At 36.6% G+C, this 16,293-nt stretch overlaps 1 protein-coding gene across 1 annotated transcript in view; it reads left to right on the top strand.

The window, feature by feature from the left end:
• LOC135215709 (UBX domain-containing protein 7-like) overlaps positions 1–16,293 on the top strand; it is a 250,423-nt gene that overhangs the window by 185,412 nt on the left and 48,718 nt on the right. The window contains exon 4 of the mRNA XM_064250667.1: positions 4,394–4,569. Coding sequence (XP_064106737.1) covers positions 4,394–4,569 — 176 coding nt within the window. The remainder of the gene's footprint in view (positions 1–4,393; positions 4,570–16,293) is intronic.

Raw genomic sequence — 16,293 nt, forward strand, 5'->3', positions numbered from 1 at the left:
AACGAAAGATGACGTGAGGCCAGCAGGGGGAGGACGTAGGGAAGGGTGGTAGGGAACGATTTGTTCTCTTTTTATTTACGTATGTACACTAATAACTACGTAATAAACACAAATGAAATAACATTGCTAAACTAATTTTTATTTATTTTTTTTAATCAGTTCGTAGTTTAGAAATCATGGTGATGCCTTTGGAAGGTTTTTATAGCTTCCTTCTGCTTGATGATCGTGGATATTGTAGAAGGATTTCGACCATACTCATTTGCCAAATCGACGATACGAACGCCACGTTCATGCTTTGCTATAATTTCATGTTTTGCTTCCATCGAAATAATTTTCTTGGGTTTTTTCTTATCACCTGCTTTGTCTTTAGCTTTGAGACCCATGGTTAATAATAAAATAGACAAAATAACACGAAAAATAGGCGCAAATACAACGAACTAAACAACGACATGTTAACATGCGGCACCAACAAACAAACAGTCTGAACGCCATTTATCAGTCGCCTATACAACTAACACTCATCGCAAAATCATATCTCAAATATTTTGTTGTATATCAAAGCTTATATTTTCGCAAATTTTCTGTTGTATCTCAAAACATTCGTATATTAGGGCAATCGTATGTCAAGGTTCCAGTGTAATTTGATCAGAGAGAGAAACATAGACTAAACTTCACGAAACACATTAACAAAACCGTAACACTTAACTTTAAAAAAACTTAAAATTAATTTTTTTTTTTTTTTTTTTTTTTTTAAATTTAAACAACTTCTTAACCACTTTCAACTTTCTGTTTTTCGTTATATCAATTGGATCTTATTTTTTTGCTATTCCTACTAAAGGCCTCTTTAAAAAATAACTATCAAAGGAAGATTGCTTCTGCGATCAACCTTTTCACAAATGTTCCTGAAATGACTCAGGCAAACGTCATCGAGCTGTGCAAGCATACGAACTGTGTAAGCCTTTTCGGGGGGTGTCTTTTCTACAAATGATTGCATCTTATGAAAAGCAGCTAGTGCATCCTTAATTTCTGCTATTGTCATAGGGTCGTCGTCCTCCTCCTCCTCACCGCTGCTAGAGAAATCTTCTTGAACAACATTATGTTGCATGGCCTCCAACTCCTTCAGGTCATCAGTCGTAAGCTCCTCTTGGTGCTCCTCGAGAAGGTCATTGATGTTGTCCTCGTCGACGATCAGCCCCATGGACTCGCTGAGTGCAACGATCTCGTCAAGATCTGGTTGTGAAACAGTTGCAGGATTGTCAACTGTTTCTGAATCTGCACAAGCTTCGCCGACGTCGAATCCCTCGAAGTCTCGGGCGGATAAGGCATCAGGCCAGAGTTTCCTCCGCGAAGAATTCAAGGTTCGCCTTGAAACCTCCTGCAAAGCTTGATCGATGAGTCGGATGCATATCACAACATCGAAATGCTCCTTCCAAAATTCACCCAAGCTGAGGTTTGTGGTATCGGTGATGTCGAAACATCTCTTGAAAAGATGTTTTGTATACAGCTTCTTGAAGTTCGATATCACCCCTCTCCTCCATGGGCTGGAGGAGAGGGGTGGTGTTAGGCGGAAGATAAAGAACCTTGATAAAAGAATACTCCTCTAGGATATCTTCTTCGAGGCCAGGAGGGTGAGCAGGGGCATTGTCCAACACCAGCAGATATTTCAGAGGGAGGCGCTTCTCTTCCAAGAATTTCTTCACTGTCGGGCGAAAGCACAGATTTACCCACTTAGTGAACAAAAGTCTCGTTACCCAGGCTTTCGCATTAGCCCTCCACATCACTGGAAGCTTCTTCTTTAGCACTTTGTGGGCCTTGAAGGCTCGAGGAGTCTCCGAATGATAGACAAGTATGGGCTTCACCTTGCAATCACCACTGGCGTTCAAACAAAGTGCGAGCGTAAGCCTGTCTTAGGCTTATGCCCGGGTAGCTTCTCTTCCTCCATGATGTACGTCCGACTAGGCATTTATTTTCCAAAAAAGGCCAATCTCATCACAGTTGAAGACTTGCTGAGAACTGTAGCCTTCGTTGATCGTCATCTCGTCAAACGTCTTAATAAAGGCTTCGGCCACTTTCGTGTCCGAGCTGGCCGCCTCCCCATGCCGCACCGCCGAATGGATGGCAGTCTGTTTCTGGAATTTTTCAAACCACCCACAAGAAGCCTTGAAGTCTGGGGTTGGTGTCGATGTTCATTCTCCTCCGTCGTCTTCGGCCTGGGCAATCAAATCGCCGAAAATAGCACTGGCCTTGTGGCAGATTGCTGTCTCGGTTATCGTATCGCCAGAGATTTCTTTGTCTTTTATCCAGACAAGAAGCAGCCTCTCCATCTCGTTGTGCACGTGGGTCCTCTTGCTAGACAAAATAGTCACGCCCTTGGAAGGTGTAGCTGCTTTGATGGCTTCCTTCTGCTTAAGGATGGTGCCTATCGTCGACGGATTTTGGCCATATTCCTTAGCAATCACATTCAACCGCATGCCACCTTCATACTTCTTAATAATCTCCATTTTTGTATGCATAGAAAGCATCCTCTTCTTTCCGTGAACTTCAGCAACTTTCTTGGAACCCTTGACTACGTATATACTGTATGTAATTAAGTTATGTAGTATATGAATGTACTTAAGTTCTCAGACAACTTGATAAAGTAGTACTACAACAAAATCACTAACGAATTTACATTAATAAACAAAATGGTTGACTAATATGCCGGCATTTACAGTACTCGTAAATTCATAGTTAGGCTAACATATTTTGTCTAACTCAGATTGTTTATATAGCCCTAGGCTATTTTGTCTACTATATAAAGCAGTAGCTTTCTAATATAAAATACACAGATGTGAAATTTTGCAGTTAGGCAATCACCTAGTGTAAGTTATTGTCTAATCCTGATTAATTTACTTTTAAAAGTATGGGATTAACCAGGTGTAATTTGTACCCTTCAAGATAGGCTACTACCTCATAGCCTGATCTATGATCTGTTTATGGTCTACTATGTAAAACAGTAAATTACTAATGGTGAAACTTCATAGTAAGGCTATAACTTAGTACTATAGGTTATTGTCTAAGTCCTGATTAACTGGTTTTGTCCACTATAGCCAGGCTAGCCTATCACTTAGCCTAGGTTATTGTCTAATCAATCTAGATTATTTAATTCCCTTTTAAGGGTGTACATATTATAGCTTACAGTATTAAGACCATGTTTAATTATATAGATTATATAAAAAGGAAAAATGTTTGTAGACTTTTATCTAATCCTAAGGTCTTTGGCATAAACTTGGGCCACTGCCTAGGCCCATAGTCTTAACAGGATATATCCTTAAAGCTTACCTTACTTCAGGTCACTGCCTAATCCAAGTTATTATTTGTTCACCCTGAAGGCTATATAATCCAAGGTTATAGGCTACAGATCTACTAAAGTCTAACAAACATATTCTCACTGAATCATCGATGTAGATTGCGTGTGTTATCATTATGACACAATACCCGGCCACGAGGCCAGTTAAGAGAATTCTTTTGTCATTAGCTTGGTCACCATGGAGCTCTGGATAGACCATGGAAAGGGCAATCCTTGAGGACGAGACAGTGACCACATTATCAAAATACAGTAATTTGTGGATATTCCTCATAGAAAAATACCCCGAATACACAAATTTCCTACAAATAATGGGTAGATATGGTCCATAGAGAAATCCATGAATACTTGAGTCTGCAAATGCCAAGAATGCGAATACGGGGGGCGTCCACTGTACAATACTCTATGAGTGCATATTGGTGGCATTTATGAACATACTCATTTGTAGTGCAGCCTAAAGGAGACAACACTTTGCATTTGGAGCTTTGAGTAGGGTTCAGGAGCAGTAAGTTTAGCTGTGAGCACTAGGGCAGTTTGTTATCTACAGTGAGGTAATAAATAAGTTGGAAGGTTACCACTTTTATTGTGAAATAGTCTCATTTAGTAATAAATACAATAAACTTTCCAGCAGATGATCTAGTCAATATTAGTAGTCTGACCACTGCAGGTAATCAGTAACTCAACTAGAATCTTGGCAGATTCTCATCCGTAGCCTGACAGCTGTCTGTGGAGTTGTTCTTGTGACACTTAATTTACGATTTTTATCCACGTTTAAAAGATTATAACAGTACGCAGGTTCAGTGACATAGGATTGGAATACTGATTATGTACTGGTAAGTTACTGCAGTGAAAATGTGAATAGTATGCATTGTACTTGGATCTGTAATATACTTTACTATATTAATTACAAATGTTGTGAAATAAAGAAATAATTAATATTTTTGAAAGTTAATTTTTTGCCTCATTGTAGGGTAAGAATATTGTATAATTGTTTTTATTCAGTAATAAATTTTTGGCTTAATTCCCGTTTCTTATTCCTGCGTGCAGAGCGACAAGAAGAGGAGCTCATGGCTGGTGGTACCCCTAATGAATTCAGAGGTGATGCAGGACCTTCCACAAGTAGTTCACTGCCTAATGTCTCTCAAGATAGGCGCAAAATGAAAACATTAGAAGACCTATTTAGACCTCCCATGGATCTTATTTTTCGAGGAACATTCCAAGCAGTAAGCTCTGGTGATGCATGCATTTTATTCTCATATGTGATATTTCAAATAATAGTTTCATAGATTTTCTGTCTTCTTCTTCCCAGCTTGCTCCCATTTTTATATGGGGTCGCCGTTTCAGATGAGCCGTTTCCATCTATTTCTATCCTGCGCTTCTGCCTCATCAATTCCCTTCTCATGTAAGTCTCCTCTCACACAGTCCTTCCATCTCTTTCTTGGTCTTCCTCCTCTTCTTCTTCCTTGCTCCTCCACCCCTATAGTATGTCTCCCAGCGTGGTCCTCATCTCTCCTCAACAGGTGTCCATACCATCTCAGCCTCCCCTCCTGCACTTTCTTTGATACTTCCACCACCTTAGTCGACCCCCTTATGTAGTCATTTCTGATCCTATCCTCTCTTGTCACCCCAGACATCAACCTAAGCATTCTCATTTCTGCCACATCCATCTTCTTCTGCTCTGTTTTTCTCCTGCTTGCTGTTTCCGTACCATACAGCATTGCTGTTCTTACCACTGTCTTGTGAAATTTTCCTTTTAACCTAAGTGGCACTCTTTTGTCACAAAGAACTCCAGAGGCTGCTCTCCAGTTGTTCCAGCCTGCCTGTACCTGATGTTTTACTTCTTCTTCCATACTTCCTCCAGTGTTAACTAAAGATCCCAAATACTTAAACTTATCAACTCTCCTTATTTGCTCTCCACCAAGCTGAATACTTTCTCTATCAACCCCCCTCAGTGGTGGTACACATATATTTTGTCTTAGATCTACTTATTCTCATTCCTCTGTCCTCCAGTACTTGTCTCCATCTTTCCAATTTCACTTCCAGATCTTTGCTGCTCTCTGCAAACAGAACAATATCATCCGCATACAATATGTTCCATGGTACTGTCTCCCTTACTTCCTTTATTATAACATCCATCACTATGTTAAAGATAAATGGGCTCAGAGCCGACCCCTGGTGTAATCCTATTCTCACCTCAAAACCTTCTGTCTCCTCAACACTGCTCCTCACTCTGGTAAATACATTCCAGTACATCTCTTGTATCAATCGCACATACTTCTCTGGCACCATCTTCTCCCTCAGACTCCTCCATACCTCTTGTCTCGGGACTCGGTCATAAGCCTTTTCAAGGTCAATGAATACCATATGTAGGTCCCTTTGTCTTTCCCCGAATTTCTCCATTATTTGCCTCAAACAAAATATACCATCTGTTGTTCCCCTTCCCTTCATAAATCCCATTTGCTCTTTACCTATTTGTACTTCTTCTCTCAGTCTAGCATCTATCATCCTGTCCAGTATCTTCAAAGTGTGGGACATCAATTTAATGCCCCTATAATTACCACACTCTTGGACATCGCCTTTCCCTTTAAAAATTGGGATCAATGTACTCCCACGCCACTCATTTGGTATCTTTTCCTGTTCAAGGATCTTTATCATAAGATCATACAGTATATCCACTCCATCTCCTAATGCTTTCCATGCCATCACCGGAATCATGTCTGGTCCGTTTGCCTTCCCATTCTTCATCTTCTTCAGTGCATTTAGTACCTCTTGCCTAGAAAACCTCATTACCATGCCACTGTTCACTTACCCATCCTCTCTTATTAGTCTATTATTTTCTTCATTTAACAACTGTTCGAAATATTCTTTCCATCTCTTCACAATGTCTATCATACGACTTTGCTTTAGCTTTGGCTACCACCTTTTTCACCACCTTGTTTTTCTCTCTGAACCTATCTCTGTCTTCCACTGACTGTGACTCTTCCCATCTTTTCTTTGCCGCCTCCTTATCTTTTACTACTTTCTCAATGTCTTCATCCCACCACCAACTCTCTTTTTCTTCCCATATGATACCAGGTGTCTCTCCTAGCAGCTCTTTCCATGCCTTCTTATTACTGCTGCATTTCATGTCCACCATTCTTGAACATCTTCAATCCCTATATCAATATCCTCCAAAACCCTCCTCTTAAACTCTCTTCTTATCCCCTTCCTTCTCTAATTTGTACCATTTAATTTTCCTTATCCCTTTAGCTTTGGTTTTTCTTTCCCTTTTTAACTTCAAATCCATACATAGCAGTCTGTGTTGGGGGGCTACATGGTCGCCTGGAATAACTTTGCAGTTCTTGACCTCCACCAGATTTATCCTTTTATACAAGAAGTAGTCTATCTGGGAGAATCTTCCCCCACTCCTATATGTTATTAGGTGTTCCCTTTTCTTCTTAAAGAATGTGTTTACTATTGCCATGTCGAATGACACAGCAAAGTCCACTACACTCTCCTTCTGGGTTTCTCTCCCCAATTCCATGGCCCCCATGCATCCACCCAATCGCCTCATTTTCACTTCCGACATGGCCATTCAAATCTGCCCCAACTATCACCCTCTCATGCTTTTCCAGTTCTTGCATTATTCCATCCATGTCTCTCCAGAAATTTCCCTTCTCTTCTTCTGTGCAACCAACTTGTGGTGCATATACGCTTATAATATTCAGAATCTCTCCTCCATAACATATCTTCAATCTGATGATACGGTCATTCTTTCTATGCACTTCTATTACCGAGTTCTTCAGTTCACTAGACAGTACTATGCCAACTCCATTTCTACTTTGTTTATTTGCTCCACTATAATATAGCATTTATCCATCTCCCAACTCTTTAGCTTTATTTCCTTTCCACCGCGTTTCTTGCACACACATAATAACATCTACTTTCTTTTCTCTCATCAAGTCAGCCAATTCTCTACCTCTCCCAGTCATGGACCCAACATTTAGCTGGCATACTCTAAACCCAATGTGAGCTCGCTTCTTTAGCTGCACCCGTTCCTGATGCAGTAGCCCTCACCTTACCACAGAGTTAGGGCGATGTCTCTGTGCGTCGTTTACGGAGTACGCCCTAGCATTACCTCTTTCCATATTTTGGCTCATTCCATTTTTTGGTTTTGGCACAGATTTTTACAGCTGGATGCCCTTCCTGACACCAACCCTCCCTATTTATCTGGGCTTGGGACCGGCACCCATAAGGACTTGTTTGCCCCCCCCAGGTGGCTAGGTTTTCATAGATTTTTCTGTACATAACAAAAAAAATATATATAGTAATACTTCGAACTTATGCGAGGTTAGGTTCCAGAACTCATGTAAATTTAGAATTGTCACTAAAAATATGCTAATAGTATATATATTTATATAATTACATACATACATACAGTAGAGCCCCGGCTCACGACCGTATTAAAACTCGACATAATCGGATTTCGCCACTAAATTTCCAATAAACTTTGTATATGATTTCAAACAAAAAACTGGATTCCGACCCCCAGACCATATGATGTTTGTAAACAAAACTGTTTCCGCCAGCCGCCGCTAGTTAGCGTCATCCAGTGTTACCAAATGTAGCATAGTTTCATGTTTTTTTTTTTAGCATAATTTGACCCAAGAATTGGAGTTTAAGACAAATTCTATCTACTTAGGGTTCTAGTACAATTTTATAATGTATTTTTGCTAAAATTTTAAATAAATTACAGAAAATTCCTCAATTTCATACACAGCTATAGTGAATATATGTCTTCATAGTGAAATTGCATGAAAAGCAGTACTAACAAATGAGTTAATTGCTAAGTTTGAACCCAACTAAAGAATGTTAAATATAAATACCCATAGTGGCATGCCAAACGATCAGTAAAGTGTGAATAATGTTTTTTCTTCATGAGTAAAGTCTGATATTTTTCCTTTTTTAAGTTTTATTTTTTTCAGTAGTTATCAAAATTTTAATTGTTTCTGAAGTGATTTTCTCACAATTTTCAAGTATTTATTCATTGTGTATGTGATCTGTTAAAGAAAAATGGTGTTTCAGTGGTATGATAATGATTAGTAATAAGTACATATGTTTTTCTTCTTGAGTAGAGACTAGTTTGTTTGTTTTCCTTTTTTTAGTTTTAATTTTTCACTAGATATCAAAATGTTATATTTGAAGTAATTTTCACACATTTTTCAAGTATTTATTAATTGTGTATGTGACCTGTTAAAGAAAAATGGTGTCTCAGTGGCATGATAATGATGCAGTAATAAGTAAAATTTGTGTTTTTTCTTCATGAGTAGAGACTTATTGGTTTTCTAAGTAAAATTTGTGTTTTTTCTTCATGAGTAGAGACTTATTGGTTTTCTTTTTTTTAGTTTTAATTTTTTAGTAGAGATATCAAAATGTCAAATAATATCTGAAGTGATCTTCACACATTTTTCAAATAGTGTACTAGTAATTGCGTATGTGATCTATTAAAGAAAAGTGGTGTTTTATTTCGAGTTTGCTAACATGTAAAGGTCATCAAAATGTTTCCACCATTCCGAACTCCAAAATAAAGCTCAAGTTTCATCTATCCTCTCCTCTATATGAAAGTGATGAGAGCGAAAAAAAGATTTAATAAAGCACCCTTGCTTGATATTTTTTTAGACGTAGACCTAGTCTAAAACCATGCTCACACATGAGGTGCGCGTTTCAGTAGCAAATGCAATATGTATTTAAGTGTTAGGTTTGGAGTGAAGGCAATGTTATGGACGTAGGTTACATGTGCGGTTTGGTAGTGAATGCAATATTTAAGCTGTGTTAAGCTTGCTGGTAAAGAAAATGTTAGCCATAGCTTAAATCAGAGAACCACTATGGTATACATGTGCGTAGTAATTAAGAACACTGTAATACATCAGTGTTTACGTGCGAGATTTGGTAGTGAAACCACTGTTACTTATGTAACAAGTGCGGTTCGGTAGCAACGCAATCTAAGCCGCTATGGTATACATAGTAATTATAGAAATTAAGTAGATTCTTTTATGTCTACTGTAAAAATATGTCAATGTTTACGTGTGAGATTTGGTAATGAAACCACTGTTACATACGTAACATGTGCGGTTCGGTAGCGAACGCAATCTTTTAAGCTTTGTTAAGCTTGCTGGTAAAGAGGAGGTTAGCCTTAGCTTTAATCAGAGAAGCCGTTATGGTATGAGTAGTAGTTATGAAAATTAAGACTACGTATTCTTTTACGTCTGCTGTAAAAATTCGTCAATGTTTACGTATGAGATCTGGTAGTGACACCAGTTTACATATGTAACGTGTGCACGGTAACGAATGCAATCTGTATGCTTGGTTTGTAAGCGTCCTCGTAAGAAGAGGTTAGCTTAATATTGAACGAGATGCTGGTACATAATGATATAGTAATTATAGAAATTAAGATTCTTTTACTTATACGTATGTATATGTGTACCATGTAGTACCATAATTAGTTTCAAAGTCCAATATGCTTGAAACCAACCATGATATTTGACAATTTGCTGTCGTAGAAGAAGCACCTCTTTTATAAGGATCTTTATGAAAACAAAACAGTTAGTATCATAAAGCAATCTTGTATACAGTATTACAGTCGACTCCATATAAGATTTACCATAAATTAATCCTGAATGTAAACATTTTGAGGCTTATAGCGACAATATGGTTTGTTTACTACCATAGTCCCGCTATAAGCCACCAGGGCTGCGCTATGGTTTGTTTACATCCTTTCATGCCACAGCCTGCCGACTTAATGTAGGCAATTTTTCGTAAGTTTTTGATAAATATAAATTGGGTTTAATTTTAATAGTTTATTAATTTACTGTAATAATTGATTTGCTTTTCAATGTTTTATTATGTTAGCAACACGTTTTATGCCTACCCGCTACCCTACATTCTACTTACTAGAGTTGATTCATTTAAGGTGGATTCTTGTGCCTAAGAAGCATTTGTTTGGTGGCTTCTGATTGGCTGGTAACACGATCAAGATGAAATAAAACTTGTATTTTCATCAATAAAATCACCCTGAATAAACTGGTGCTTTCAGATTTTGGATGTGTGCAGTATGTGAAGAGAAAATGAAGATTGTCTTATCATGTTGCATCCGTAAGTGATTCGAGTTTGACGGTATTGCTGAGAGAATGAGATCTGCAAGGCGTCGATGCGTTGGTTGTCTCAGGAAGAGATTTGAGTTTCCAATTAGCAATATAAGAGCTTGCAGTTCCGACAATATTTACCATGTTATATCATTACATTTTCTGTAATTAAATACACAGAATTCCCATTATGACTGCAAAACATTTTCAATCCAATATCATACAGTATGTCTGGACATATCTAATAAGGAAAATAATAATAATCAGATGGATGCATCTGGTAACATTAGCCGAGATCTTGGCGGGAAGCGGGGACTTAAGTCCAGCAAAGAAGTTGAACTCTGTGAACAGACTTCGCACTCTTCAACTCAGCCTAAGCTTTAATCAGGTTGTTTCACAATATTGTTTTTAATTTTATTATATGAATATATTTTCAAATGAAAGAGATATCAGAGACTTATTTGAATGATATGAAATAATAATCTCATTGAAGTAATAAACAACAAAGAATTAAGGAAGATTGACTTCCTTCAGGCTGAGTCAAGTATGGATGCAACATAATAAGACATATTTTCATTTTCTCTTCATATATTATAAACATCTAAAATCTGAAGGCACCAACGTATTCAGGGTGATTGTATTGTATGACATGAATTATTAAAAATCCAATGATAAATAAAAACAGGTATAATGAATGAAGTTTTTCCTCTTCACTTTTGCTCGTTGTAATTCCTTTGTGTTTTATCTTATTGGTTTCAGGAAAAGATGACTTAGTTGTACAATTAATACCGAATCCTTTGGTATGACCAAAACTTTCCTATCTTGAGCACAAAGCTTGAGATGATTGAAGAAATATAAAAATATTGCTAATTTTCTAAGCCGCAGACAAAAATAATGAGACTGAGTGAGCGGCCTACCTCCCAGTACCAGCCAATCAGAGGCCGCCAAACAAACGTCTCGTAGGCACAAGAATCTACCTTACATGAATCGACTATAGTTACCTAGGTAGCCTATGGCGCTCGGTCAACAATCAATTGGACGTAGGCCAGTTTTCTTTTATACTTTATATTATACTTTTAAAATTATAAATATACATTTAATATCATATTTATTTAATTCTTAACTTATTTAGTTGTAATTTACATGTAATGTATTGTATAAAAAGGCAAGGTTAGGGTACTAACTGGTGGTCAAGAATGGATTAATCCATTTTCAGTTATTTCCTATGGGAAAACATGATTCAGATCTTGAAATAATCGAATTTCGACCACTCTTTGGAAGTAATTTTATATATATATATATATAGATATATATAGATAGAGAATATATAAGATATATATATATGATATAGATATATATATATATATATAGATATATATATAGAGATAAGATATATATATAGATATGATATATAGCTATAGGCTATATATAGATATATATATAGATGATATATATATATATAGAATGATATATATATATATATAGAGATAGATATAATACACAGAGGTGGTATAGATGTGATATATATATATATATATATATATAGATATATAGATATATATATATATATATATATATATATATATATATAATACATATATACATATTCGTTTATTTTTCCTTCGTGGCGTATATCTTTCTTTATGGATTTATCATGTTCCCAACTTTCGTGATTCAGTTAGACATATATACGTATATATATATATATTATATTATATATATATATAATATATATTATATATAGATATCTATATATAATAAATATATATATATTATGTATATATATATTATATTTATATATATATATCTATAATATATATATTATAATTATGTATTATATATTAATTATATAATATTATAATATTTATATATATATAATGTTATATATATACAGGCGACCCTCGGTTAGCGCCAGGGGTTCCGTTCCTGGCCACCGACGCCAAGCGATTTTCGACGCTGAGCGATTTTAAAGCCTACGGCCGCCGCACACCTTCTTTCGAAACTCTAGACCAGTCAAAGGGGCCGTAATCCCACAACGGCGCAATAAGTAAAATTATATTTATGCAGTATAGTACTATAGAATTTACTGTACAGTACATGTGGGTGTCTAGAGTATGTAAAGATATAATAAAGTTTATACAGTGTACAGGTAGCTGTAGTGTTCAGGTTACGATCATTAGTCTTACGATAGTTCGATTTTATGAGAGATCAAATTACAATGGCCTAACTTTATCCATCTTCTAGTTACATAAGTTCAATAACAGCAAAAGAGAATGGTGAAAGTATGGTTTTAACATTATACTCGTTGCGTGAACGTGTACAGCCATGAACAACCGAACGAGAAAACTACTTTTTTTTTCTAAGTACAACCGAACTGGATAACATCTGTTTGGCTTGTATTTCGATCATCGTACTACAGTGCAACATTACCGTATTTGTTATAAATGGCGTTATGTATACAATAGAACTGAGATATCTTAATGTAATAACTTTATTCGCTATAGATCAGAGATCAATATAGATTAAAGATCAATCGGGAAATATACTGTTAAATTTAAACCTAATTATGACTGAAGCTGAGAAAACTGTTCAAGCTGCTAATGACTATTATCGTACATCGGCAACAAGGATAATACTGCAGTAAACGTCTGCCATCACACACAACCATAGATAAAATTGGGATAAAATCATTTTAATCAAAACTACTGTGCTTGAAAGAACACATTTTACTGTTGGTTTCACGCGGATATAAGATAAATAACGTAAAGTTCGTATTACGATGATATAAAGGATTACGTATTGCGAACGGAATCACGTAATTTTTTACCCAATAAACATGCCGCCAACGTAATCTGTTAACGAAAAAAATAGTAGTTCACATTCACAACGAGACATATTCAATAAATATTTCCACCTAAAAACACGCTGTATAAGGAAAAATAACTTTGTCTCATATAAGTCAAGTATCTAGATATTCGTTTATGCTAACTAGAAGCAAGAGCATTCGCTCAGAATTGCGTTATGGTGAAACAGACTCGTATTCATCAGCTGATTTCAAACCACAACATTGGCCGCTCCGCGGAATACGGGCTTAAGTTTGGCGTAGTATTTTAAAATACAATAATATGAGAATACATACAATATTCTTGGATACAGTGAAATAATGTATAACTTTTTAAAGGATTTATGGAAAAGATGCATAATTAATAAAATAACACAATGCATTTTTCGGAACTGGCGGACAAGAACGAACATGAAAAACCATCCCCTGACAACGTGGAGCGTAGTTACAAAAGCTGCCTTAATTTGTATCTTATTTCTATACAAAAATGAAAATACCTTTACGCAATATATTTTCATACACATTTTAAACATAAAAGCATAAACATTTGAAAAATCGACACATCGACCGCTAAATTTGCACTTTTTTTTTTAACTCTATATTTTTGGAAGAGCGGCAGACGGCGGCAAAAAAAGTGCAAATTAGCGATCGTTGTGTCGATTTTATAAATGTTTATGCTCTTATGTTTAAAATGTGTATGAAAATGTATTACGAATAGGGTATTTTTATTTCTGTGCAGAAATATGATAAAAAGGCAGCTTTTGAAACTCCCCTTCAAGTTATCGACTACGATGTGTTTTTCAAGTTCGTTCTTGTATGCCGCGGCGGCATACAAGAACGAACTTGAAAAAAACATCGTAGTCGATAACTTGAAGGGGAGTTTCAAAAGCTGCCTTTTTATCATATTTCTGCACAGAAATAAAAATACCCTATTCGTAATACATTTTCATACACATTTTAAACATAAAAGCATAAACATTTATAAAATCGACACATCGATCGCTAATTTGCACTTTTTTTAAATCGATATTTTCGGAAGAGCGGCAGGCGGCGGCTTACAAGAAAGAACATGAAAAAACATCGTATTTGGTATCGTGAAGGGCAGTTTCAAAAGCTGCCTTTGTATCATATTTCTGTACAGAAATAAAAATGCCTTTCACGTAATACATTTTCACACACATTTTAAACAAAAGCATGAACAATTATGAATCGACACATCCATAGCAAAATCTTTGCACTTGATGCAACTCGATATTTTCGGCATAGAACAGCGTCAGAGGCATATATTTTACCCTAATACCTACGTAATAACTCTCCATAAAATTTGTTAATATAATTTGCATAACCTTTATGGTCTGAACGGCATTTCTACTTATGTATGAACTCGTTAGACAACGGCGCTAGCGGCGCTGTTAACTGAAATTTGTGCCGTAAAGATACCTTTAAATGCCTTATTTTTTTAATGAATATTTTTGACGACCGCCGTAAAACCGATTCGCCGTTGAGTGATTGCGCCGTTAACCGCGGGCCGCCAATGTATATATATATATATATATATATATGTATTAATAATAATAATAATAAATCACCGTCATCCAATTTGACTGAGTGTTTTTTATGGTGTTAGGTTTTTTGGGTTGCATCCTGCTTCCTAAGAAGTCCATCACTTTTCTATTTTCTTAATATGTGTGCTGTTTCTAGGAGCACACACTTCTGCGTGATTCCTGGAGCTACTTCAGCATCTAGTTTTTCCAGGTTTCTTTTCGGGGATCTTGGGATCGTGTCTAGTGTCCGTACAATTATGGGTACAATTTCCACTGGCATATCCCATATCCTTCTTATTTCTTTTTTCGGGTGTTGATACTTATTTATTCCAGTGGAGGCTTTTGCTTCTGAATCATGCCTCTTTTTGTACTGGTTCTGTGCAAGTGCCGGACATTCGCTCGTTATGTGGTTATGGTCTTGTTTTTCATATTGCACTTCGTACATATGGGTGAGATGTTATTTCCATCTATCGTTCTTTGAACATATTTGGTTCTTAGGGCCTGATCTTGTGCCACTGTTAGCATTCTTTCTGTTTCCTTCTTGAGTTCTCCCCTTTGTAACCATTGCCATGTTTCATCGCTAGCCAATTCTTTAGTCTGTCTCATATACTGTCTATGCATTGGTTTGTTGTGCCATTCCTCTGTTCTGTTAGTCAATCTCCTGTCTCTGTATATTTGTGGGTCTTCGTCTACTTTTATCGGTCCTTCCCATGCACTCCTCCACCACTCATTTTCACTGGTTTTCAGATATTGCCCCAGTGCTCTGTTCTCTGTGTTTAGCAGTCCTCTCACTCCTTCCTTTTGTGTTATGTATAGTCTGACCATATTCTCTCTTGGGTGTAGTACTTTGTGTATTGTCCTGCGTTTCCTAGTTTTCTGGTCTCTGCAGCAGAGTTCAGCCTTCATCCACTCCACTACTCCTGCGTTGTATCTGATTACTGGTACTGCCCATGTGTTTATGGCTTTTATCATGTTCCTAGCATTCAGCTTTGACCTGAGTATCACCTTAAGTCTGCATATCTTTTTCCTGGAAAACGTTAACCTTTTCATTCCTTCTTGGTGTTTTTTTTTTTTTTTTAAAAAAAAATTTTATCTTTTTCTATTATTCCCAGGTAGGCAATCCCTGGTTATCAGTGGTCTCTGTTGATGGAGATCCAATTTTATGGTGCTTGTCTAGCATCATAAAATTGACAATTTATGATGCTATAATGCACAGAGTTCCAGTCATCATTGCTTTATAATAGAGTTATGGTGCCATAACATAATCAACAGAGGTGCCATTAACCGTTTATCGGTGCCATAAGCATTATAAATTACCAAGTTCAGGTTAATGACGGTTTTCGCTTATCAACACCCAGCGGAGAACGGAGCCCCTGCTGATAACCGGGGACTGTCTGTATGTATTTGTATCCTGTCTCATCTATGTGCTTGATGTTCCCA

The sequence above is a fragment of the Macrobrachium nipponense genome, chromosome 5 (assembly GCF_015104395.2).
Source record: "Macrobrachium nipponense isolate FS-2020 chromosome 5, ASM1510439v2, whole genome shotgun sequence".
NCBI classification, from domain to species: domain Eukaryota; kingdom Metazoa; phylum Arthropoda; class Malacostraca; order Decapoda; family Palaemonidae; genus Macrobrachium; species Macrobrachium nipponense.